This window comes from Barbus barbus (assembly GCF_936440315.1).
Source record: "Barbus barbus genome assembly, chromosome: 36".
NCBI classification, from domain to species: Eukaryota; Metazoa; Chordata; class Actinopteri; order Cypriniformes; family Cyprinidae; genus Barbus; species Barbus barbus.
The window spans coordinates 14,997,141-15,022,502 of NC_136714.1; the positions used below are offsets into that span (position 1 = coordinate 14,997,141).

The 25,362-nt window shown below is 40.8% G+C and overlaps 1 protein-coding gene across 1 annotated transcript in view; it reads left to right on the forward strand.

Annotated features, from left to right (window-relative positions):
- The window catches only part of LOC306855834 (zinc finger and BTB domain-containing protein 16-A-like), a 161,978-nt gene continuing 136,616 nt past the window's right edge, over positions 1–25,362 (forward strand). Inside the window, exons 1-2 of the mRNA XM_079394740.1 lie at positions 1–129; positions 1,950–3,290. Coding sequence (XP_079250866.1) covers positions 2,041–3,290 — 1,250 coding nt within the window. The 5' untranslated portion in view covers positions 1–129; positions 1,950–2,040. The remainder of the gene's footprint in view (positions 130–1,949; positions 3,291–25,362) is intronic.

The window sequence follows — 25,362 nt, forward strand, 5'->3', positions numbered from 1 at the left end:
GATTTGCTAAGCGGCGCGAGCGGAGAGGAGTTAGTGCGCGTGAGAGAGAGAGAGAGCGGGGTATGTGAACCGCGTTACTATGCCACAGTCCTAATAACCGCACGCTCAGAAGCCAAACGTGCTAGACAGGTGAGTACAGACGCGCAGCTCTTGACAGACCCATCTGTCTGCGTGTGTTTTCAGTTTGGGAGATGATACGCGTTGTGTTGATCAGATGTGTTTGCGCTCAGCATCACATCAAGTTACGGTGTTTCTACTGTTGCTTCAGGTGAAGGTGAATTAGGAGAGTGCACCGAAAAAGTACAAGTGTGGCTGTCAGTGTGGTGCAGGCTCGGGGCACCTGATGGATATGGCATGTTTATGTTCATCTTTACACATGTGGAGATGTTATGTTGACGTAAGCGTGTGTTTTAGTATTCGGGGGACGTGAGGTCTGCTCGCGCACCAGACAGTGACGTGCTTCCATGTGCTTTATTCTCAGCGTGACTGTTTCATATTGAACACCCAGAGAGTTTAAATATGTCCTAATTGAAGAAGTATGTGTAGAACTAACAAATGCCGGGGTTTTGATAATTATTATTTTGTTTGTCAGTAAGTCAGGGCCACTGTGGAGGTGCGTGTCACTCTTTCAAAATGAACCGAACTGTATTGGTTGTGATTTTTAAAGTGAAATGACCTTTGCTTTCGTTTTATAACAATACTGAAATAGATTAATTGAACCGAAACGCTAATTTGCGTGTTCGCCCGATGTGTTTGTGCATGTAATAAAATAACAAACGGGTTCTTTAACTTCAATTGATTCACGTGTGAACAGTCGAGTAATCCTGTAACGTTATTGATCCGTCAAATGAGCTCTGACTGGACTTTTTATCATATATGAGGTAGATAACGCAGTAGTTGGCTAATACTAATATGTGTTGATCGTTTCTTGACTTTTGTTTGAGTTGTGTACAGTTCGCGTGCGTGAAGTCATTATTTCGAACGTCTCATCAGTTAAATGCACTTCAAAGGCAACGTATTCATTTCTCACTTATTACTCGCCTTCCTGTACTTTGTAGAATTTAAAAAGCGTGAAATCCCTCGAATATATTTCTCTTCTCTCGTCCCTTTTTTCCTAACTCGCTTATTTGCTGTCTGAAACGGTACATTCACAGTTAAAAGCCCGTCATTCACCGCTAAGATCATAGTGTTGTTTGATATAAAGACTATTTATTTACTTGACAGCTCTTCTCCGGTGAGGCTTTTTGTTGATCAAATAGGATGGGGGAAATTTTTTGTTTTTAAAAGATTACATTGTAAGTGTATTGATGCTTTATTTTTGTAGTATATATCTGATATAGCAGGTAAAAAATGACATATGATGCATGGAAGTGTATTTAAAATAAAAATTGCATTTTGGTGTGTTTTAGGAGCTCTGAGCGTTTTGTGTCATCCTCTGTTCCAACTATTCCTGGCAACAGCTTGCCTCACTCTCCATGCTCCGCTCAGTATCCCTGTCTGTGATGAGAATACTGAATAAGATGCCATTTCATTTCAGGAGGCTGTTGATGGGCTTTGTGAGGCGAGCTCGAACACATAGAAACAAAGGCTTGATTACTGCCAGCCTTTACTAGCACTAAAGCCAAGTTTACACGTTTCTCATGTGGGCCACTTGTCGTTTTGTTTTATTTTGTGCATTTGTCTTTTCTTTTTTTTTTTTTATTTTAGGGATCCTTTGCTAATGATAGATTTGTGTTTTGTACAGTACAGAGTACATTTGAAGTCTAACGTACTGGTATTATTGTGAGTTGTTTTTTTAATGGCATCTTTTTTTTTTATACTGAAATAATTAGAATGATGGCTGTTAATTTAAGAACAAAGAAAATCAACAACCAAGGAATGAAAAAAAACAAAAAAACATTGCAACTTTGCTGCATCTAACTGTGGGTCTCTCTTTCATCTCCTTCTAGATTGACCTTATCTTGTTTACAAAGATAACTGAACAGACTGCTACGTGGAAAGAAAGACTCATGAGTTGGCCGTGTGGATTTCAGAGACGTTATGGATTTGACTAAAATGGGTATGATCCAGCTCCAGAACCCCAATCACCCCAATGCCCTGCTGCACAAAGCTAATCAGATGCGTCTGGCCGGCACGCTGTGCGACGTGGTCATCATGGTGGACAGCCAGGAGTTCCACGCTCACCGGACCGTGCTGGCCTGCACCAGTAAGATGTTCGAGATCCTCTTTCACCGAAACAGCCAGCATTACACTCTCGACTTTCTCTCACCAAAGACCTTCCAGCAGATTCTGGAGTATGCCTACACTGCCACGCTCCAAGCTAAAGTGGAGGATCTGGATGACCTTCTGTACGCAGCAGAGATCTTAGAAATAGAGTACTTGGAGGAGCAATGCCTGAAGATACTGGAGACCATCCAGTCCTCGGATGAAAATGACACGGAGGCCAACATGAACGACGGAGGCACGGAAGACGATGAAGAGCGCAAGGGACGGCATAGCAGGAACCCGAAAAAGCATTCCGTGGAGGAGGGCGGCTACTTGTCAGCTGCCCAGCAAGCGCTGACGCTGTCAGGAATGGTGGATCAGAGTCCTTCTGTCTCCACCTCCTTCGGCCTCTCCACCATGAGCCCAACCAAAGCAGCTGTGGACAGCCTGATGAGCATCGGCCATTCCCTCCTGCAGAGCACCATGCACCCCGGTGTGGGTGCCGAACAGCCCCTGCATGGTAACTCCCACCCCATGATGGGAGAGATCAAGATGGAGATGATGCAAGTAGATGAGAGCGGAGAACACGAGAGCCCTAAAGCCATGGAATCCAGCGCCTCCAGCAACGGCGAGCGCAGCGGAGAACCTGACAAGAACCGCGATGGGCCCGGCACCCCTACCAGGAGCAGCGTGATCACCAGTGCCCGTGAACTGCACTACGTCAGGGAGGAAGGTGTGGGTGACCAGCAGGCGGAGGTCAACCAGATGGGCCTGGAGGCCATGGCGGGGATGACTGAAAAGCACTTGGCGTCACTCTACGGCATTCCTCCCAACCACAAGAATGAAGCAATGCTCTCTATGCCCGCCTCCATGGCCTCATCCTTGCACATGTCCCCAGCCTTGGCCATGTCCATGGACTTCAGTGCCTACGGGGGCTTGCTGCCTCAGAGCTTCATCCAGAGGGAGTTCTTCAACAAGCTCGGCGAGTTAGCTGCTGGGATGAAGCCCGACGGCCGCAGCCCGAACGAGCGCTGCAATGTGTGTGGCGCCGAACTGCCTGACAATGAGGCCGTAGAGCAACACAGGTAAGCTTATGTTTTTATTTTTCCGTTGCCATAAATGCATGTTCTTCCCAAGTGTTTTTTTTTTGCCTCCCCTGGTGCAAAGGCAGGTCCCTAATTCAATTAGTTTATTGCGCTCTGTGAAACAAAGGACCGCAAGGTGCCCATTTTTAGAAATTCTTTTGATTAAAGAACTTAGTTGCAGAGAAATGTTAGTGGAAGATGAGTCATGATGGTTAACTGTTGATTGCTTATCTTCTTTCATGCTGGAGGTCAATTTGCTTAACACTCTACCTGCGGTGGATATGAGAGAGAATGATTGCAGAGCTGATTTACATGATTCTTTTCATAAAAAATCATTCATTAAAAAAATTAGTGGATTCAGTAAACAGAAAATACTGTATAAATTAGATGCCAGTAGTTGTTTGTTTTAGTTGTTTTATGTTGTTTTTGCAAGAGAAAAAATAGGTAAAAAAAATGAATTGTAGACTTTTTCAGACATGATCAACTGTTAAATGTGTAATTTTTTTTGCTTACTGTAAAATGCTGCAAGTGCACACAGCAAGATGAGACGTTCCCAGGCTAGTGAAGAAAAATGATTATTTTTAACTTAGTTCCTTTAAGTGGGCCGTCTGTTTGTCACAGCTCCCAGGCGTTGGGTGCTGATCACTTCCAGGCCTGCGCTGGTGGCTGTCGAGTGGTCCTGGAGAGGCTCTGGCTGAGCCCATTAGCTGCACCTGGAGAGGGGGCAGGCTAATGGGAAGCAGCCCCCCTGACCCCCATGGTGTGGCCAGTGATGAGTAGGCCAGCCTGGGCCCCAGCCACCCGGGACAAGGAGGGCCTTATTAGCTTTATGAGTAGAGCAGACTGTCCAGCCCAGGAAATGAGGATCTACGTGGAGGACCCGTGCCGACCTCCACAGCGTAACCTTTTGGCCACTTGGCTGGCCTCTGGTTCTCGTCAGTGTGACTTGTGGGGGTGATGCAAGGAGCTGGGATGAGGCGAGGAAATCCACTCAAGACTTTATCAGCTTTTCAAGCCCGCAGCCGCACCCTTGCTGCTGTCGACTAGACAAAGATTGCAGGATTCACATGTTGAACTTATTTGTACAATATTGTAGAATTGGACAAAACATATTTTATGATTGCGTTTCTTTTAGATTCACATTTACTGCATTTAAGAAACAGCCGATGAATCGAATGAGGGGCTGAGTGTGTTTATTCTTGTGTCGTGAAGCAGGCTGTTCAGTTGCTATCCAGTGGCGAGAGTTTTGATTGGATAAAAGATAAAGTTAAAGTGAGCCAGTCATGCACATCTTCGAGTCAATTGCATTGAGATGCAATAAGATTATAAAGCAGCAACTGTATGAAAAGGTGTCTCCTTACAGAGAGGTTGATTATGTAGGTCCTGTCATTGCCTGTGCAAACCATACAACGTTATTTTGATAATTGTGTTGAGTTTTAGTGCCTGTTGTTTACAGGATTTCAGTAGATCTGCATTCTGCGGGTTTCTTAATGACAGGCCCAGGATTGAGAATATACTGGTTTGAGCGTTCCTCCTTAATCTGTTGGAATGCACAACGGTGAAAGTTCATCTAAGGATTCAGTTTCAGTCCAAATATTCATGTGTCTTTGTAAGTGCTCAAGATGGCATTAATAAATCGCTCTTAATTGCCTTCATTATTCATTGAGTGAAAAATGCTCGTTCAAACTTGTGAACTTTTAAGATTGGTGTTTATCTTAGAACAGAATAATTGACAATCCGTGTTAATTTAAAAGTTGTCTGTGCTTGTGTGAATCATCGAAGTAAGCGCGTTGGCATGTCAGATGTTCTGGATTTGACTAAAAAGGATGCAGCAGTTGCCGAAACAGCCAATGACATCTAATTGCAGTGATTTTCCCATATTGCAGATCCATATTGTTGTTTGATTCAGTATATTAAGGGTTCTTAAGATGGGCAAGTTTGTCAGTTAAAATTTGTATCATATAATCACAGTATTTATTTCAATGCTTTAAAAAAAGAGAATCTAAACGATGCATGACAGTGATAATAGAATGTAATTTAAAATCATAAAAATTCTAATGATTTTCCCACTCTTATTTATTATATGCCAGAGATATCGATGTACTTATCTACTTTATTTTCTATTGAAGTTTCAATGATCTTCTTTTGATAAAAGGAATGACAGTGTCAGATTTGCCATAGTAAGGTTTAGTTCCTTTTTAAAGGTTTCATCACAGCTCCTGACGGCTTGCAGCAGACGGGGAGGCAGCTCTTGTTACTAATTACAGATTATTTTGTGCCAGAGTCCCAGCCATCTCTAGCACTCTCTGTGAAAAATATTTCTGTTTGAGAGTTCATTTAGGGCAAACAGGTCAAGTTAACTGTCTATAATTATTCCCAGATTGGGCACGAGCCTTTCTGCGTGTGAATGTGTGTGTGCATTTGAGAGCGAACGCATCAGTACATCAGTAAGTGCTTGCTTCATGTATAAATTTAACTTGCTGCATTCATTCCCCATTGCCCTGGGTAATGTCATAAAGCTCTGAATGATGTGCATCGCTTCCAAAACCATGCGAGTGTCAAGACTATCCTATTAACTAGACCACTGAAGTAATCTTGTAATATCTGGGGTAGATGTATGTCTGAGGGTTGCCTAAATGAAGGAGTTTATTTGTTTTTCAATCACCCAGAGTTCCCCACAGGAGTTAAATCGAAGTACCGTAGCAGCTTTTTTTTCTGTTTTTTTGACACACACTGGAGGATTTTAATTTTTTTTTGCCAAGGAAAACAGTTTGTGGCCCTTTGACTCAAGGAAAAAATATTACAGAAATATTTCAGCAACCTGCCAAAAAGAAAATAATCAACATGCATGACACTGAAATGGAGGAAAAAAAGACACTGCATTTTATCCACACACTTTTAGAGTTTGGACCTGTTATCTTTGTGAAAGGGATCGAGTCGGTCAACATGGATCTTTTTTTTATATATATATAAAGGTTTTGGTTTTTTGGTTGTTCTTCATGGCAGACAGGTGGAAGAAGGTTGAGCATAGTTCAGCTAGCATAGGTAGTGCTAACTGTACAGCTATAGCTACAGTGTTTAAACAGGAGGCAAGGCCTTATCTGTGCATATCAGAGACAGCGATAACCCTGTGCTCTCCTTTCCACTATACCAAGAGCAGATGGGGATGATAAGTCCTCATGGTGCTGCAGAATGAGATAACACCAGGCTGCAGTGAGGTGAGAAGCACATCACAACTTTCCTTGTATGCTCACAAGTGCAGCTGAATCTTACCACAGCGCTGTAACGCCCCTGTAACGGCTGTCCCCTGGATTTGTGAACGTGAACTTTGTGTTCAGCTTGTGTAACCAGTGAGCTGCTATAATATGGTGGATTTTATTGTTAGTTTTCTATACAGGTAATACGCATACAAGTACAGCTCCTATTTATGAGGGAAATTTAAAACGTTTTCCAAGATATAAACAATCTGCTTATGTTTAATAGATTAAACTACTTTTTTGGCATAATGGACTTTCAGTTAGGTTATATGCCATATTTATGTCATACAGTGTGATATATGGTGGATATACTGAACATACGTCACATGCATAATGTCCTGGAAAGTCAAAACCCTGGAAATGACTTTTGAACTTGGACAATTTATCCATTTAGGTCGCCTCAAAAGTGAAACGTCCTCTGTGCCAGCTGATTTGATAGTGTGATGTTTAACTCTAAGGCTTTATGGTAATTAAGAATGATTGCAATTAAGCCAAAGAGACTTCAAACAAGTGGACCCTTCACTTTGTCAAGTTAGCCAATTAAGTTTCTGAAACTCCTCATGGCTGCTCTGAAAATGGAAATAATGCCTCCCAAAAATGATTTTGACCTTTCAATACATTTCTGGGACAAGAAATTCTGTCTTGTGAAATTTGGGATTCTCATGTCTAGTTGTCTAAAAATCTGAAATGCCTATTTTATGTTCGAGATGAGTTTTGTAAGTGTCTTGTAGATGAAATTGAGTCATTGCCTAATTAAAGCTACTCTCTTTTTCAAGATATTCTGTAGCAAGGAAGACCACTTAGAAAGAGGAAATCATAGTTTTTCAACCAAGTAGTGTGAATGTCGTCACAATCATTTTTTTTTTTTTTTTTTGCGATAAGCAAACCATGTTTATTTAATGCCAGTGAAATGTGTGCATTTTTTTGTATTTTTCAATGCTTTTTCTTTCAGATGCTAGTAATTGTCTATGCAGCCCACATACGGCAGCAGCTGGCAGGCGCCCAATTATGGACAGGCTTTAAAAGCCCCGCTTGAACTGTAAAGATTTACACCGCCACCCCTCTGATCTGGAATCTGCCTTCTGTCCTCACTGTCAAGACAAGAGATGTATCGATTAAAGACTTAACACTAGGTTGCATCATGTGTATTGGTCTTGCGCACCTTGACTGCAGCTCAGTATCTTCAGAGCCTCGCTGACGAAAACAAGTTTGTTGATTCGTGTATCAGAGCAGTCCATCAGGTGAATTTCGCCACCTAACTCTTATTTGACTCGCTTCTGTCTACTCTTGTCTAAGGGATCACCTACACAGGGTTTGGGTTCAGCACTCGCATGTAGAAAATAAGAGACTTTTTGATTCACACATGAATAAGGAATAAAAGTAAACAGACAGGCAGACAGCGCTGCCCCATATTATTAAAGAGATAGGCATCTGGCATGCCCAGTAAAAAAGCATGACGGTTGCTCACAGTGCTTTTTTCACTGAGGAGCTTTTCACTGGCCGCTTTCTTATCTGCTTTCTGCAACTGAAGATGGAAGGATTACAGACAGAGCAGGGCGCTGCAAGCCCACTACGGTGCCAGGTGGCACACTAACCGTCTGCGAATATATCGGAAGCCATTCTGCTCCGCCACACGATATGCACGTATACGTGCAACAAAATCAGATTTAAACAGTGGCCATAGCGATGGAGATGAAGCGAAAGCAGGCTAGTCAAGATAAGATGCTGGTGTTTCATAGAAAGTGGGCTTGTCTTTTTGGCCCTATTCTGGTCTAGTCTCACTTGTGTGACTGGTCCGAAATCAGATTCACTGCTGGTCTGCATCGGTTCATTCGGTTGAATTTGATGGAAAAATGCTATAGTTGCTGTACTGCCACTTTACAGAAAATGAAAGATTTTATTGCCTTGTAACTTCTGATTCTTTCCATTTGCTCTATAAAATTATCTCTGTCATTTAGTAACAATTTATCAGATTATTTTTCACTATATTTGTCTTGAAAGATAAGAAAATGTTTAATTCTGTCATTTACTCACCGTCCATTTGTTCCAAATCTGCACAAGTTTCTTTCCTCTTCTTTTGAACACAAAAGAAAATATTTTGAAGAATGTTGGTAACCAAACAATTGATTTTTTATTTGTATTTTTTTGGGGGGGGGGGGGGGGTCGATGGCTACCGTCATTGGTTTGCTTACCAGCATTCTTCAAAATATCTTCCTTTGTGCTCAACAGAAGAAAGAAACTCATACAGGTTTGGAAAAACTTGAGGGTGGGTAAATGATGAGAGAATTTATTTTTGGGCGAACTATAACTTTAATAGTATTTTAAATATCTTAACTAAAGTATACATTACACTTCTTGTATCCTCAAATTTTATTTCAGCCACGTTATACCACAGGTTCCTCTTTTCAGTAAGTACAGTGTTTTAATCCCATCAATATCCCATTAGCATCTGGTTTCTGCCTCCCGCGACATGAAAGAAGACGTGTTGGTTCCCCCTCGCTAGTTCTAAGGCGCTGCCGAGCTCGGCGTACAATGAAGGTCTGGAGCAAAGGGCCAAGCCAAGCGTGCACGAGGGCTGTGTGAATGCACTGCTGGGGCTGCGGAATCCCCTGGAAGTATCAAATCAGAACCTTCCTCGGGCTTCCACCAAGAGGGTCTCTAATTAGCTCCTTTGTTGCCTGTTGAATGGGGTGCCAGAGATTGGCAAGGGGCCCCCGATAGAGTGATACAAGTGTGCTATGTAGGGGGTCATAAAATACCCATCACATTAGATCTGTGTGATGTCGGACCAGGTAGGAAGCAGCCAAGCTGCATGCTGGAGGATTTGTTTATGGGAAAAACTTGTGCTTGAAATGCCAAGCACGGTAGTTCTGAGTTGCTTAAATGCTCAGAGGTAAATCAATAAAGACGGTTAAAACAATAATTCTAATGAAGCTAATTTTAAGTATATTTGAAAAAAAAAAAAAAAAACACCAGCGGCTTAACTTCAGCTGCTGCAAATTAGTTATAAAAGTTAGTACAAGTATACTTGAATCTTGTATAACTTAATTGAAGTTGAAATTGGTTACATTATTTTGAGTAGTTAAAGTAAGGGGGAAAACCTATGTTTAATATGATCCTTTTTTTTTACAGTATGCTGATTTTTTTGATTGTTGATGTTATTGTTACTAAAGAATTCACTAAAGAAATGCAAATCAGGTAATGCTGAAAATGTGATAATGCAGAGCTTAAAGGGGACATAACACCGTTTCACCCAATCTCATGTTAATCTTTAGTACCTATAGAGTAGTACTGCATCCTTCATATCTCCAAAAAGTTTTTAGTTTTATCATATTTATAAGAGAAAGATACAGCTTTACGAATCTCTCCAGAAAAGGAGCTGAGCTCCTGGAGGTGTGCCGAGGGCAGAGCTAAAGAGTGACGAGCACTTGCGCCGATCGCCAACAAAACAGAGACATTTGATGCAGTTTCACTTACCGTCTGCAGTTCTGAATCGTGACCGGGATCTTTTATAGCTGGGACTGCTTCATCTTTCAGTATCAATCGATGTGCAAATCCAGCGTTGAACTGGGCCTTGTTTATAAAACGTTCGTCAACAAACACACTTGAGAAACTCCGTTGCTGCTTCCACTGTTCACGTAATGCTGGGTTCTTTTGGGAAGCTGAACAAGGTTATCTTTCCCTCACAACCAAAAACACACTTCTTTAGAGACATTCTTCCGAGCGAGTCCCTTGCAGTACTGCCGAATGAAACGCGTCGATGGGCGCGCTCTCGCGCTGGTCGATGTGTGCACGGGTGCGCTCTTCCGGCAGAAATGCCCATATAAGGAGTTCCACTGTTGTTTACGTCAGCAAGAGCCACGTTCGAAAAAAACTCTCAGAAACTTGTACGAACCCGCAAGTAAGATCTTGGGCACAGAAGTACTCTGCCATACTTCCAAATCGTTTTTTGAAACTTTGGCCATGCTTTGCATGCGAATCCAACTCTTTAACAGTGTAAACGACTCTGAATGCATGAAACAGCATTGTACCCCCCCTTTAATTAGCATGTCTTGTGCATTTAGTGTGCAGCAAAATTTTGCAGGCAAAAAGGTGTATTATTAAACCAAGCAGCTGTCTGTTGATCACAGTGGTGAATTCACGTGACTTGAAGCCAGTGTGAAATCAGTGTAGGTAAATCTTTCTCCTTCATGCAGATTTCCTGATTGCATGGATTCCTATTGAAATAACTGGATATTCTGGATTTTTGTTTATACAATGGTAAATGTGACCAGTCACCAGACCTTAAGATGTAGGTTTTAAAGCTCCAATACACTGCATAAAAGCACTTATTATTTAGTGAATTACTTTTTCATATTTTTAGTGCCAGCACCCCTTCAATGTTTTCTGTCTTTCAGACCCCATCTCTTTTCTTACACACTCTGACTTCCTCTCTTTCTCCCCCTTTCTGTGAGGGGTGGAAACTTAGTTAGTTGAGACATGGCCTAAAGAAGCCTCCCTCTCTTTCTCCTCTATTATCTCCTGCTGGAGGCATTTGAGAGATATGGGATGGCAACTCTCAGCGAATGCAGAAAGCCAACCGGCATGTTATAAACCATGTTGTAATCCAGGGGGATCAGTTGGATAAATGGTAGAATAAAGCTCAAACCATAATTGATTTATGTATTTGCTGACTGAAGACGCCTGCAGTGATCACTAGCAGGACAGGATGAATGATTAATGGCTTGGCCTTAAGAGAGCTTGTTTGAGCGAGAGGCCGTGCCCTGCACTTACATTACCAAATACATCTGAGCTCTAATTCAATAGAAGAGAGATTATTTCACTAAGCGCACTACCTTCATTTAGCCCCAGATTGAGCGATGGCCGTCAGTAAATCGCCATTGTTTGGCATACGTCGTGACCATCGGGCTTTCCGAGTCTGAAAACGTTTTATAAAACTAAAATGGCCCTGTAACATTTTAATTACCTCAGTGTCTGTTTCTCATGCCACGAACAGCCAATATTGTCAGTGACACGCACTTCTTCATCTCTCTCCCCGTCTGCTCGAGACGGACATGAAACCGAAATGGGTTTTTTTGGGGGTTTTTTTTGAAGATGAATTGATATAGTTTTCTACCCTGTGTCTCTCAGACTATTTTTGACCTGTCACCAAAATTACACTTGAGTTTTATTGGCGCTTTACACAGAGAGCTTTCTCTCCCTTTAGTTCAGGCTGTAGTGATTTTGTGTTCCCTCACTGTCTGGGAGTCCAAAAGCCATTCCATTTACTGGACTGATCACCAGGGCTGCCCACTGTGACACGTCATGACTCACACGGCATCATTTCTGCTGTTTGTGTCTGTGGCAGAAGGAAACTGAGGATGCTGTCAGGACGTGCTGTACACCATTAAGCATAGAGCAGAACGGAGGCTCACTGCTTCTCCGCTACATGAGCCACCACTGTCTCGCCCAGCAATTTTATACCCCGTGCTCTTTGTTTGACCTTCCCGTGAAAGAAAAGTCACATTGATCCTGTCTTTGGGGTTGGCGGCGGCGACTTTTGAAGAGCCAGTGCTGCATTGTCTAATGCATTATGAGATTTTTAGGCATTTCAGTGTGCAAGGATCAATCTGGTTAGCTTGCTGTATGCAACTTGGTCACTTTACACGTCATTCATCTGGTCTCTTCCTGTCTAAGTGGGCAGCTTTTGGCTAGAATGATAAGGACCAAACAAGAAGACTTTTTCCTGCTAGTCAAAGTCTGGCTTTTGCTCAACTAGAGAAGAGCTGGAGTCCTCAACAGGTGTTGGTGTCCTTATCAGCACATCAAGCCTTATCTCAGTGGCTCAGCTTCCTGTATCCTCACGCATGCATCAGAATAACTTGGCCTCTGACCTCACTCCACACTTGCACCTTGTTCCTCACCAAGCCTGAGCTAGGTTTCTCCATCAACGGTAGGGTCACCCTATCTGTCCTATTCTTACACATAAGATTCCTGCAGTGCAGTTTCTCAAGATGTGGCTTTTCGTGTTAAATTGTGGCAAAGAAGCATTCGGTGCGCTTACATCAGCAAATACACCTTTGGAGAATGAAGAAACTGAGGTTCGTTGGGGGTATGGGTGGGTTGGTGAGATAAAAGGCTGTCTTATAGAACATAGAGAGCTTGGTCGAGAGGTCTGACTGCTATTTTAAATCCTGACGTGGGTGTAGTGGGGTCTCGGAACCATGAGAGCTTCCATTGTGAAAGGTTAGACTGTTACAGTAGAGTGGATGCAGGGGTCTTGCCACAGACAAAGGCAGGGTCAAACAGGCCCCCATTATTTACAGTAGTCCCTTTCATTGGCCAAGTGAAACAGGAGCCTCCAGGGGCTTCATGGGAAGAGCAGTGTTTTTGCTCAGTCAGGCCTTCAATAAGGTCAAAGTGCATCGCGGGTGGGGTGAGCTGACTTCCAGGCCTTCATAGAGGGTCTTTTATTGATCAGCAAAGAATCTGTCACACAGGCAAAGTAAAAAAAAAACAACAGCGGCTATACCACATTGCCATGGTGGGACCAGAATGTGCTTTAAGAAGATGAGAAAGATCAAATAGATTTCTCAAGTATGCTTTACATTGGTTGGCATTCTTCTTCCAAATTTATATTTATTTTAATTGATTAATGAATTGATTTTAAATTTCTTTGTTTAAATTTGATTAATTTCTTTTTAAAATGTATTTAATATTTATTTTAATTTTTTTATTATTAATATTGCATATAAAATATAAACTTTTTTTTATTGATGTCATTTTATTATTGTTTAAAATATTCTAATTATTTTTAATTGTACTTTTTAAAAATGTATTCATATATCCTGTTTCTGCGGCTTTGTGTGACTGGCAGTTGCTAAGGAAAATTACTCACAATTGGACCACAATGTCTGCAAAAATGCAGCTCCACATATGGTTTAATATTGTTTTGAGTCACGCTCTTGAAAAAACAGACACGTTTTGTAATATTATATGCCATCTTGTTGGACTCGATACCCAAAGCGTTCTGAAACCAGTAGTATTTGTTTTCTTTCATTAAGTAAGGGAAAGTAGCCCAGCCAGCTCCTGGCTCCACTCAGCTTTATAGAGAAAAAAAAAGCACCATCTGCCAGTCGAATCCCACATAATCTTGGTGTAATCTTGACTTAAATGCTAAGAATGAGAGCGAGAGTGTTCAAAGAAAGAGCCCTACGTACAATTCGCATAACAGAACAGTCTGCCCAAACAGATTTTTATTATTTTTAGGCACACAATACGGACAGGGTCAGAGTTCATGGGGCAGAGGTCTGCATGCGGGAGGTAGGAATGGGAGGGTCTCAGGGGTCCAGTGTTGACCCCAACCTTTCGGACCATTGTCCTGAAGAGCACAAAGGATGGTCATCCTCCAGTTTGGCCTATCTCAAGCTGAGTTTGACAGAGGCTTTGAATTTGGTTGACAGAACAGTGAGCAATCAAACGGTGAAAGAGCTTTTTGTTCAAACTCTGAAAAAATGCTAATAAAAAGCCAAACCTTTTATTTTGTGTAGAGCGATTTGGTTCAAGATAAATCTCCTCTTTACAAATTGTTTATTTAAACAAGACATTTTACAATCCCTTTCCCTTCTCTCATGATTGCCCACAAACAACACATAATATACCTGTTCCTCTTGTATGGCACTATCTGTCTGACCTATTTTCTTAGTTGCAGTGTTCTTCAGACTGCACTAGAGACCCAATCACCTGCATTAGGAGCACATCACTCTCCATCCACTTTACAGAGTTCGCTTCAGTCCGCCGGGCTGAAATAGAGTTGTGCTGTGCAGGGCTCCAAACTGCGACTAAAATGGTCGCATTTGCGACCAAAAATATTAATTGGCGAGTGAAGTTTTTGCTGAGGTCGCCACTGGCGACTATATATAATTTGCATGAAAGGACTTTTTTCCCGATTGTTTTGCGCTCACATCTTTTGTTATGTTCACGTATTAAACTTACATAAGACGATGCGCATAAAAGTTTTACTGGAAAAGAGTTTCAAACAGTCCTCGTCTCTGCCGCACACAGTCTGCTGAACGCAGTGAGAGAGACCTGAAAGGTGATAATATAAACACCAGTACCCCGCGTCCACACGGTCCGTGCATGCGTCCGGATCGCGCGAGCGGAGAGTATCGCACTTAATGCTCAGGCGCGATCTCTTTAGCACCTCAGTTAAAGCAGCAAGTGAACCCATTATATATTTCGATTTACTACTATAGTATGAAATGAACATGATCAAAAGGTAGGCAATAAGAAAGCCTATAGTACAACTTACTGAAATGTTTTATGGAAAAGCTCATTCAGTGTTTCAAACTGAGGAAATGTATAAAGCTTGTAAACATTGCATTGTAATACATTTACCTCAGAATAACCACTCAGTGTCCATAAACTCATCAGTCAGCTAGAAAAATAACTATAAAGAGGAGCGTTTTGCTATATTCATGCGCTGTTGCATATTAATATTTTTACTTATTGTGTTGTACATGATTCAACTCCTCCTATAAAATTGCATTTTACTAATGAAGAAAAACAGACTGAATGTGTGAAAGACGTGACAACATTTATAGGATGCACTGCACTCAGTTGCCAAGTGATGCTTATGGTATTGGTACAGATTCTGTGTAACGAACACTTCTTTGTGACTGTATATTTCAAGTTGTAAAAGACATTTAATTCACACTTTAAGTGAACCTTAGTCCCCCGGTCGACCTGATCATCTACAAGATGGATTAAAATGCTGATAAAGCCTAGTAAAGATAAGACATAAACACATGACAAAATGATTGAAATGTTAAAATAGGGGGGAAAAATAAAATGATAATAATAAAATAAACCACTTTTATTCTGTGGCACCTAAAAAAATAATTTGGCGCCTAAGTTTTTCTTTTATAGGAGCCAATGGCTCCTTACTCGATTTTTTTGTCTGGAGCCCTGGCTGTGGAAATGCTGATGTGTGAGCATGAAGTGGCCACAACTCCTCTCCCCCTCTTTCCTTTGTCTCTCGGCTCCTTGCGCCCCCTCTATTGTGATGAAGTAATGGGTCCTCATTCTGCCCCTGTCAGCTGCTTTCTGTTGTCTAATGTGGGGAATGGTTAAAAATAAACCTTTTTATACTAGTTAGTTTGGGGAAAGAAAAAAAAGAGGCCCAAATTTAAATCCTCTAACTGAGCTATTAACCACTCTTGGCAGGAAATTCCATATGCTTCCTATAGATGTGTGAGAGAGGTGGAGATGGGAAACCCTGAACATATAGTGTAGCATGTGTTTGTCATGAATCCAGAATATAATGAGAACTATGGGTGCAAATGATTTGGCTAATAATAGCATTATTATTATTATTGTTGTTGTTGTTATTAATAATATTAGTAATATTTTCATCTATTGCATTTGTAATAATGAAATAATCAATTAATAATTTATTTTTATTCTTTTAATTTATCACAAGATAAAAATTAATATCATTTTGTAGTTATTTAAAATGCAGTAAATGGTTATACATTTCTTTGTCCTACGTGGACCTGTTGTTATAAATGCTGCAGTGTTTTTTTTTTTTTTTAATTTTGAGCTAAATCTCAAAATTGTCCTATGGGTGTGACTGTCCCAAGCATGGTTCAATAAGTTGCAACTTTTATAAATCAAAAAGAAAAGCATTAAAATGTTAATAAATACCTCTGACATAATTGTACAAGTGTCTATTTCAGTAAATGGCAATCTTTTTTTTTTTTTCATCTATATATTTATGAAAGCGTCCTCAACCATGTCCTCTGGTGTGACACCATATCCTGATTTTTAAATCAGCCAATTCCAGAGAAAACGTTAATTAGTTGAAGGACCCCATTCATGGTCGTGTTACTGAAGCCCCCTGTCGAGCCCATGACGTGCACATGGTCAATTTTGTCTCAGAATTGTTCAAATATTTCACTTTTTTGGAACCACTACAGTTGTAACTAAGTGTTACGTTTTGCTGTCATTTGGTGTGACACCCCTAAATTATAGTTTTTAATTAAAAACTGCATGTTAAACTACATAATCATGGAAAATTATGCAAATTTGTCTTGCTTACCGCTAATGACAGAATAGCTTTGAAATATCAAGTTCATTAATTGACAGAAAAAGGCTGAAGCGTCCTATCGTGTGACCGAAAATGTCTTCCGGTGAGACGCCTGTACTGTCACACCACAGGACAAGGTCTCTTTAAAAAGCATTTTAAATAATTAAATGAGATTTATTCAACTACTTTTTATTATTTTTTGATCATTTTCAGTGTTTTTAAATGCAGTAATTACATTAAATTATTTTTTTATACTTATATTACAGTGTCCTGAATATAAGTATAAAATGTGATGCTTTGTTTTGAGACTGAAAGAATTGAGGATTGGGGGGCTAGAAGAGTTTCAGTAACATACTGATTGACTAAGAGACTGAATTTTGTTGATGAAAATAATTTTGTTTTGTTTAAAAAAACATGTTGATATTGTTTGTATCAAAATTAAACTTTCTTTCTCCTTTGACATGTTTAAAATTAAATAATTTAATAACGACCATTTCTGTCCTTTCGTGTGACGTGATGTCCTATGGTGTGACACACTTATAAGAACCACAGAATTTTTTTTTTATTATCTCAAAACATCTTAAAAAAAAAAAAAAATCAGTTGACTATTGCGATAGGGGAGATACAAAATTTCAGCAGTTTTGAATGGATGACAGCAAAGTTTGTCTTGTTGTCAAAGTTTGTCTTGAAATTGTCCAACAAGTTATGAGTAAACATTTTTTAATTATAATTTCATATTAAATAAATTGTATTATATGAAAATGTGTCTAACAATGAAGATAAATCTCTCTCATGCTATTTATGTATTATTTAGAGGGGTTTTTTTTCTTAATTTTTGCTGTCACACCATAGGAAAAATCTATGGTACAGTTCAGTTTAAATGTAAAAAAAAAAAGTAGTGAAAGAATTGACTAAGTCAGTGACCCTTTATATTTTCTCAAAGATTATTTTACTGCCTATTTGTCAACTACCCATATGTGTGTATGTATGTGTATATATATGTATATGTATATACACTCACCTAAAGGATTATTAGGAACACCATACTAATACTGTGTTTGACCCCCTTTCGCCTTCAGAACTGCCTTAATTCTACGTGGCATTGATTCAACAAGGTGCTGAAAGCATTCTTTAGAAATGTTGGCCCATATTGATAGGATAGCATCTTGCAGTTGATGGAGATTTGTGGCATGCACATCCAGGGCACGAAGCTCCCGTTCCACCACATCCCAAAGATGCTCTATTGGATTGAGATCTGGTGACTGTGGGGGCCATTTTAGTTCAGTGAACTCATTGTCAATGTCAAGAAACCAATTTGAAATGATTCGAGCTTTGTGACATGGTGCATTATCCTGCTGGAAGTAGCCATCAGAGGATGGGTACATGGTGGTCATAAAGGGATGGACATGGTCAGAAACAATGCTCAGGTAGGCCGTGGCATTTAAACGATGCCCAATTGGCACTAAGGGGCCTAAAGTGTGCCAAGAAAACATCCCCCACACCATTACACCACCACCAGCCTGCACAACATGGATCCATGTTCTCATTCTGTTTACACCAAATTCTGACTCTACCATCTGAATGTCTCAACAGAAATCGAGACTCATCAGACCAGGCAACATTTTTCCAGTCTTCAACCGTCCAATTTTGGTGAGCTCGTGCAAATTGTAGCCTCTTTTTCCTATTTGTAGTGGAGATGAGTGGTACCCGGTGGGGTCTTCTGCTGTTGTAGCCCATCCGCCTCAAGGTTGTGCGTGTTGTGGCTTCACAAATGCTCTGCTGCATACCTCGGTTGTAACGAGTGGTTATTTCAGTCAAAGTTGCTCTTCTATCAGCTTGAATCAGTCGGCCCATTCTCCTCTGACCTCTAGCATCAACAAGGCATTTTCGCCCACAGGACTGCCGCATACTGGATGTTTTTCCCTTTTCACACCATTCTTTGTAAACCCTAGAAATGGTTGTGCGTGAAAATCCCAGTAACTGAGCTGATTGTGAAATACTCAGACCGGCCCGTCTGGCACCAACAACCATGCCACGCTCAAAATAGCTTAAATCACCTTTCTTTCCCATTCTGACATTCAGTTTGGAGTTCAGGAGATTGTCTTGACCAGGACCACACCCCTAAATGCATTGAAGCAACTGCCATGTGATTGGTTGATTAGATAATTGCATTAATGAGAAATTGAACAGGTGTTCCTAATAATCCTTTAGGTGAGTGTATGTATATGTGTGTGTGTGTATATATATATATATATATATATATATATACACATATACATACATATATACACATATACACATATATACACATATACACATATATACACATATACACATATATACATATATACATATACACACACACACACACACACACACACGTATATACACACACACATGTTGGTTTATGGGGACTCTCCACAGGCGTAATGGTTTTTATACTGAACAAACTGTGTTTGCTATTGCCTTACACCAACCCTACACCTAACCTTAGCCCTCACAGGAGACTTTGTGCATTTTTAGATTTTCAAAAAAACACCATTTAGTATGTGTTTTTAAGCCTTTTGAATTACGGGGACATAGGCAGTGTCCTCATAAACCACCTTCATATTGTAATACCTCTGTCATACCCATGTCATTATACAAATTTGTGTCCTCATAAACCACATAAACATGCGCACACACACACACGCACACACACACACACACACAGAGTCATGGCCAAAAATATCGCCACCCTTGGTAAATATGATCAAAGACGGCTGCATTGTTAATCCTTTTGATCTTTTATTTTAAAAAATCACAAAAATCTAACCTTTCATTGGATAATAAGAATTAAAATGGGGGGAAATATCATTATGAAATGTTTTTCTCTAATACACATTGCAACCTTGAATGTATCCCCCAATAGACTTTCAGTCTCTAAATGTTCATCCGTTGAGCGTACCACAAAAAACAACCCATCTCTTACAGCCTCAATTCTTTTTGAAACCTCCATTTGCCAGTTTAACAGCTCTAAATTTTCTCCTATAATGCCTGATGAGGTTAGAGAACACCTGACAAGAGATCAGAGACCATTCCATCATCCAGAATCACTCCAGATCCTTCAGATTCCCAGCTCCATGTTGGTGCTTCTTCTCTTCAGTTCACCTCACTCATTGTCTACACTGTTCAGGTCAGAGGACTGGAATGGCCATAGCAGAAGCTTGGTTTTGTGCTCAGTGACCCATTTTTGTGTTGTTTTTGAGGTTTGTGTTTGGATTATTGTACGGTTGGAAGATCTAAACATGGCCCATTATAAGATTTCTAACAGAGTCAGTCACTTATTGATTTATTTATCTGTTGGTATTTGATAGAATCCATGATGCCATGTGTCTAAACAAGATGTCCAGGACCTCCAGCAGAAATATAGGCCCACAACATAAAAAATATAGTAGTATATTTCATTGTACACATGGGGTACTTTTTATCCCTGTGTGCACCAAACCTGTGTTTGCTGCTAAAATGTTAATTATTTAGTTTCATCTGACCATAGAAGCCAGTCTCATTTGAAGTTTCAGTCGTGTCTGATAACAGAATATGCTGGAGGTTGTTTTTGGATGAGCTAGAAGAATTTTTCTTGAAACCCTCCCGAACAACATGTGCTGATGTAGGTGCTGTTTGACAATTTTTAAAGGTTTTCTGACCCCGAGACTCAACTATTTTCTGCAGTTCTCCAGCTGTGGTCCTTGGAGAGTCTTTATCCACTCAAACTCTCATTCTCACCGTGCATTAGGACGATATAGACACACGTCCTCTTCCAGGCAATTTCGTAACAATTTCTGTTGATTGGAAATTCTTAATTATTGCCTTGATGGTAGAAATGGGTATTTTCACTGCTCTAGCTCTTTTCTTAAAGCCACTTCACTAATTTGTGAAGCTCAATTATCTTTTGCTGCACATCAGAAATATATTCTTTGGTTTTTGTCATTGTGATGAATGATTAAGGGAATTTGGACTTTGTTTTCCCTCCTATTTATATTTATGTGAAACAGGAAGCCGTGGCTGGATAATTCCATGTTCATAATCACCCTGTAGTGCTCAAAATTGTGAATATGAATGGGAATATACTTCAGAGATATTTTACTCCTTTTTTTTTTTTTTCTTTTTTTTTTTTTTTTTTCCCCTAGGGGTGCCGATAATTTTGGAGTCCGTTTATTTGAGAAAAACATTTATTTCATAATGATATTTCCCCCCATTTTAAATTCTTATTATTAGGGATGCACCGATACCACTTTTTGTGGAAAACGAGTACGAGTACTTGCATTTCAGTACTCGCCGATGCCGATACCGAGTACTTAATAAAAACATGATTTAAATTTACAGGTAACAGCTTTAGTCATATAATTTAACAAAAAAAACAAGGGACTAGTTTGGAATTAAGAACATTTATTTAAAATGAAAAGCATGTTGTATGCAACATATTACAGAATAAATAATTATAAAAAAAAAAATTAAACAGTGACAGTGCAACTCAGGTATTTTTTTCAGTTTGTTGTAAACTCTGCCGCTTTGGACAACACAAGGGGCATTAATAAACATCTTTGCTATTTAGTGCACAATATTTGAATAAACTAACAACATCCACCAACATAGAACTGTGGCAGTCAGTGCAACTGAGGTAGGTATTAACATCAAGTCTAAGACGACTCACTTAATGGAGCCTATTTAGAAAAAGTGAGTGGCAGGTTGTTTTTTTAAGAAAAGTAGCTTTTCTGCATTATCAGCAGTCAGCCTGTTTCTGTTTTCATCTATAATGTGTGACACTGAGCTAAAAAGCCTTTCACTTTCCACACTGCTACATGGGGCTGAGAGGTATTTAAGGGCCATTTTAGCCAAAGTGGGGAACCTGATTTTGTTGACACCCCAGTACTTCAGAGGACTGTCTTCACGAGGGCTTGGGGCCTCTCCGAGGTATGTGTCGAGCTCAATGGCAGCACCTGCTGCCAGCGGCTGTGCTGCCTGGGGCTGCTCCTTAGCGATTTCTTCAAATAGAGTGTCCAGACTGCTGCTAGTGCTGGCCTGGGCCTTGAGGAACAGTTTAGCAGGAGGTTCTGCAGCTTCTGCCCGACTCCCCTCTGCCTCAGCTCTGGACATCATCTGCAGCTCCTGCTTCAGGTGCAGCTTGGCCTCCGGAGCAGTGTTGTTGGAGAAGAAGCGATCTTTATACCTGAACAAAATTCATGAATGTATTAATATGTGGAAAAATAGGACAGATTTTAGTTTCCCCTAAAGCACTGTCACAAATGCCAGCCATTTGGCTTTCTGGTAGTAATAAGGGAAATATATTTCATATTATATATATTGCATACATTTGTATTTGTGTATTTTAGTTACAAAATATAATATAATATTTCAGATGGAAATTAATCTTACATTTAGTACTGTAGTTTATCATTGAATACCTATAGCACACAGACTTTACCTTGGGTCAAGTATGGTGGAGATGAAGTACAGTGGGTTGGTCTCGACGTCACTGAAGCGCTTCTTGACAGCTGCCAGTAAGGTTGCTTTCATTGTCTTGACGCCGTGGTCCTCGTCTGTTTCTCTGTTTAGAAGTCTCACTAGCACAGTCACAGCTGGGATGACATCAGAGGCTAGTGCGTCGTAGCTGCTCACTTTTTTGGTTAGTTCCTCAAAGGGGGCGAGGATGGCAACAGTCTTCTCCATAAGAGCCCATTGGTGAGCGGTGAGATAGTCAGGGAGTTCATGCTCGGACACATACACCCCCAGCACTCGCTTTTGCTCAATGAGGGACTGGAGCATGTAATACGTGCTGTTCCAGCGCGTCTGTACGTCCTGCTGCAGTCTCTTTATTGGCTGGTTGAGCTGTCCCTGAATGTCCTCGAGGCGGGAGTAGGCTAAGGCGGAATGTTTAAAATGCCCAACTATTTTCCGCCCCACTGCTATAGCATCAGCTATGCTCCTCTGTGCTAATAAGCCCTCGTGAACAGCCAGTTGGAGCGTGTGCGCGACACACGGCAGACTTGGGAGCCCTGCGTCATTCATGGCTTTAATCATGTTTTTGGCATTGTCACGAAGCACAACATGTACTGATGTTTTAGGTATACCCCATGTCTGGAGCATTTCCTCAAACACATGCGCTATAGCCTGGCTGGTGTGCGAGCCGCGGAATTGTTTCGCATGTAATATGACTCGTTGCGGCGTGAAACTCTCGTCTATCCACTGGGAGGTTAGGCTAATTAGCGACACGGGGCTAACACTGCTTGTCCAAATATCCGTGGTGAAACTAAACGCAGATGAGGCTTGCAGTAGGCTGTGGATATGTTTTTTCACGGAGTTGTGTAGTTTAGGCAGCTCCGTGTCAGTCATGTAGCGGCGGCTTGGGACATCATATCTGGGCTCCAGAACATGGAGGAGACGCAGGAATCCCACATTTTCTACCTCCGAGAGTGGTTGGTCACTCAATGCAATGTACTCGATAATTGCCTGTGTTATTTTCACAGCACGTGGATTGTCTCTGGACATTTTCTCTCGTCTTGCAAGAGTTTGCTGCAGCGTGGGTTGTGTTGATTTAGAAGCGTGGGTAAACTACTACTATTAAATTACTTGCGCTAATTAAATGCGCTACCTTTTGAGCCTCCTCTGGACAATTTCGCTGAGCACAATTTGCAGTCCGCCTTTGTTTTGTCGTCTTCATTCACTTTGAAATAGTTCCACACGGCTGACATGTCTCGCCTCGCCTTCTCCCCGCTCTGAGCTGCAGCCGGGGCCTGGGGGCGGGCACTCGGCGCCTGTGATTAACCCCTTACACGTCGCTCAAACATAGACATTTCTCAGACCGTGGTATCGGTCCCCGGTATCGGGGGACTTTTAACGAGTACGAGTACTTCAGAAAATGTGGTATCGAGGCCGATACCAGATACCGGTATCGGTATCGGTGCATCCCTACTTATTATCCAATGAAAGGTTAGATTTTTGTGATTTTTAATTTTTAATTAATTAATTATTTTTTTTTAAATAAAAGATCAAAAGGATTAACAATGCAGATTAATTTTCGCAGCCACCTTTGATCATATTTACCAAGGGTGTGTAAGGAATGGTCTGAACGCACACACAGCTAACACCAGACTTCTTGACGCCACATAGAAACCCCCCCCCCTTTGACTTCATGCAGTAAATTCAAAGACATATCGCAAAGGATGACGTTTTTACGGTCGACTCGAAATAGACAATTTCCAGACTTTCCAAACCAAAGACTTTTACGACCTCGCAACTATCAGCACATTCCTGAAAACTCGCGCCCTTTTCTCTGTTGCGCTCCCTAAAACAGACAAAGGAATTCAACTGGTCCATGTTGCTATTGAAACAAAGAAAGAGAACCACACCTTGGAATTAGAAATGAGTTTTAAAAGGGACCAAAGTATACTCGTTTCTGCTACTGAAACAAATTATACCCTGAAACAAAACACTATAGACAATATAGTTTATAAACTAAAGGGTGTTTTTGGTTTGTGACATTTATAAGCTGGTTGTGTGAACTTATGTAATCTTTTTCATGTAATCGTTTTTATATTCCTGATCACTAGTTGTTCATTATCACATGCTCTGATTATTTAGGATCGTTTAATCAATGCCTTAACTACGAAATCGAATATAAAGGATATTTGTATTTTGGTGCCTGTTAAACGGCTACTGTTTGGTCTCGGATGAAAGCTGATTTAATGAATAATAATATTGTGGTATGAATTAAATCTTATCTGTTTTTCATTAACGCCTATTTACAAGATGAATGGAAGTCTGCTGTTATAAGTTTTTATGTGATAAAATACTTGCGCAGATAATGTATGCAACACGCAGCTACGCAGGGCGGGGCTCCGCTCACAGCTACACTTGCGATTGGCCCAAACGCCCAACAGGAAAGCATCCGATTGGCCCAAGCCCGGAGGCAGATCCCAAATCAGCTCGCTTAAAACCAGATGCACAACCGAAAAAAGTTGTTGGAGAAAAACCCAAGGAAGGCTCAGCCACGCCTCGCTCGTCTCTCGTTCTGCTCACGCTGCAAAGCGCTTCTGGCCTCTAACATCACGGCGAAGGCATTGCACAGCGATCTAAGTTAAACTTCTAAGAGCTGACAAAGACTTCCTGAAGCTTCATCACGTCAGAACGAGACAACCAACCACTGAAGAGTGCGCTAGTCACACGACCTCCCGAGCAGCCAATCCGAACGCAGCCACAGTTCGTCTCTACTTCACTTGGAGAAAAAGTCTCTTTGAACCGAAGAAAGCGTGAACTGAGTTCGATCAAAACAACTGAAAGACCAAGTAAGGCAAATCTCTTTATTGACTGAAACCGGGATATCTCTCCGCTGAGGGTAAAGATAAAATACTTCTTTGTCTATGAATTCCCTCAGGTTGAAAAGCTAGCATTAAAACCTAAGTCTCTCGCTCTTCAGATATAAACAACTCGCTCCCATTGCAACGTATGTGTGTGTTCATGTCTGTTTATGTTGTGTATTAATGTGGTGTTAGAATAGTGAATAAAACTTTGACTTTATTAAGAACTCTTTTGTCTGTGTTATGTGATTTAACATGTCGTAACTATTTGCCAAAAAGGTCGCGTTTTACCTACGCTCATTGAGCTAACTTAGCTAACTCAATTTAACTATTTGATTTATTTTAATCGTTGGCCACGAATGAAATAAACAACGTGTTAAAAGATAACTGCTGTTATTAATGCTTGCTGGACA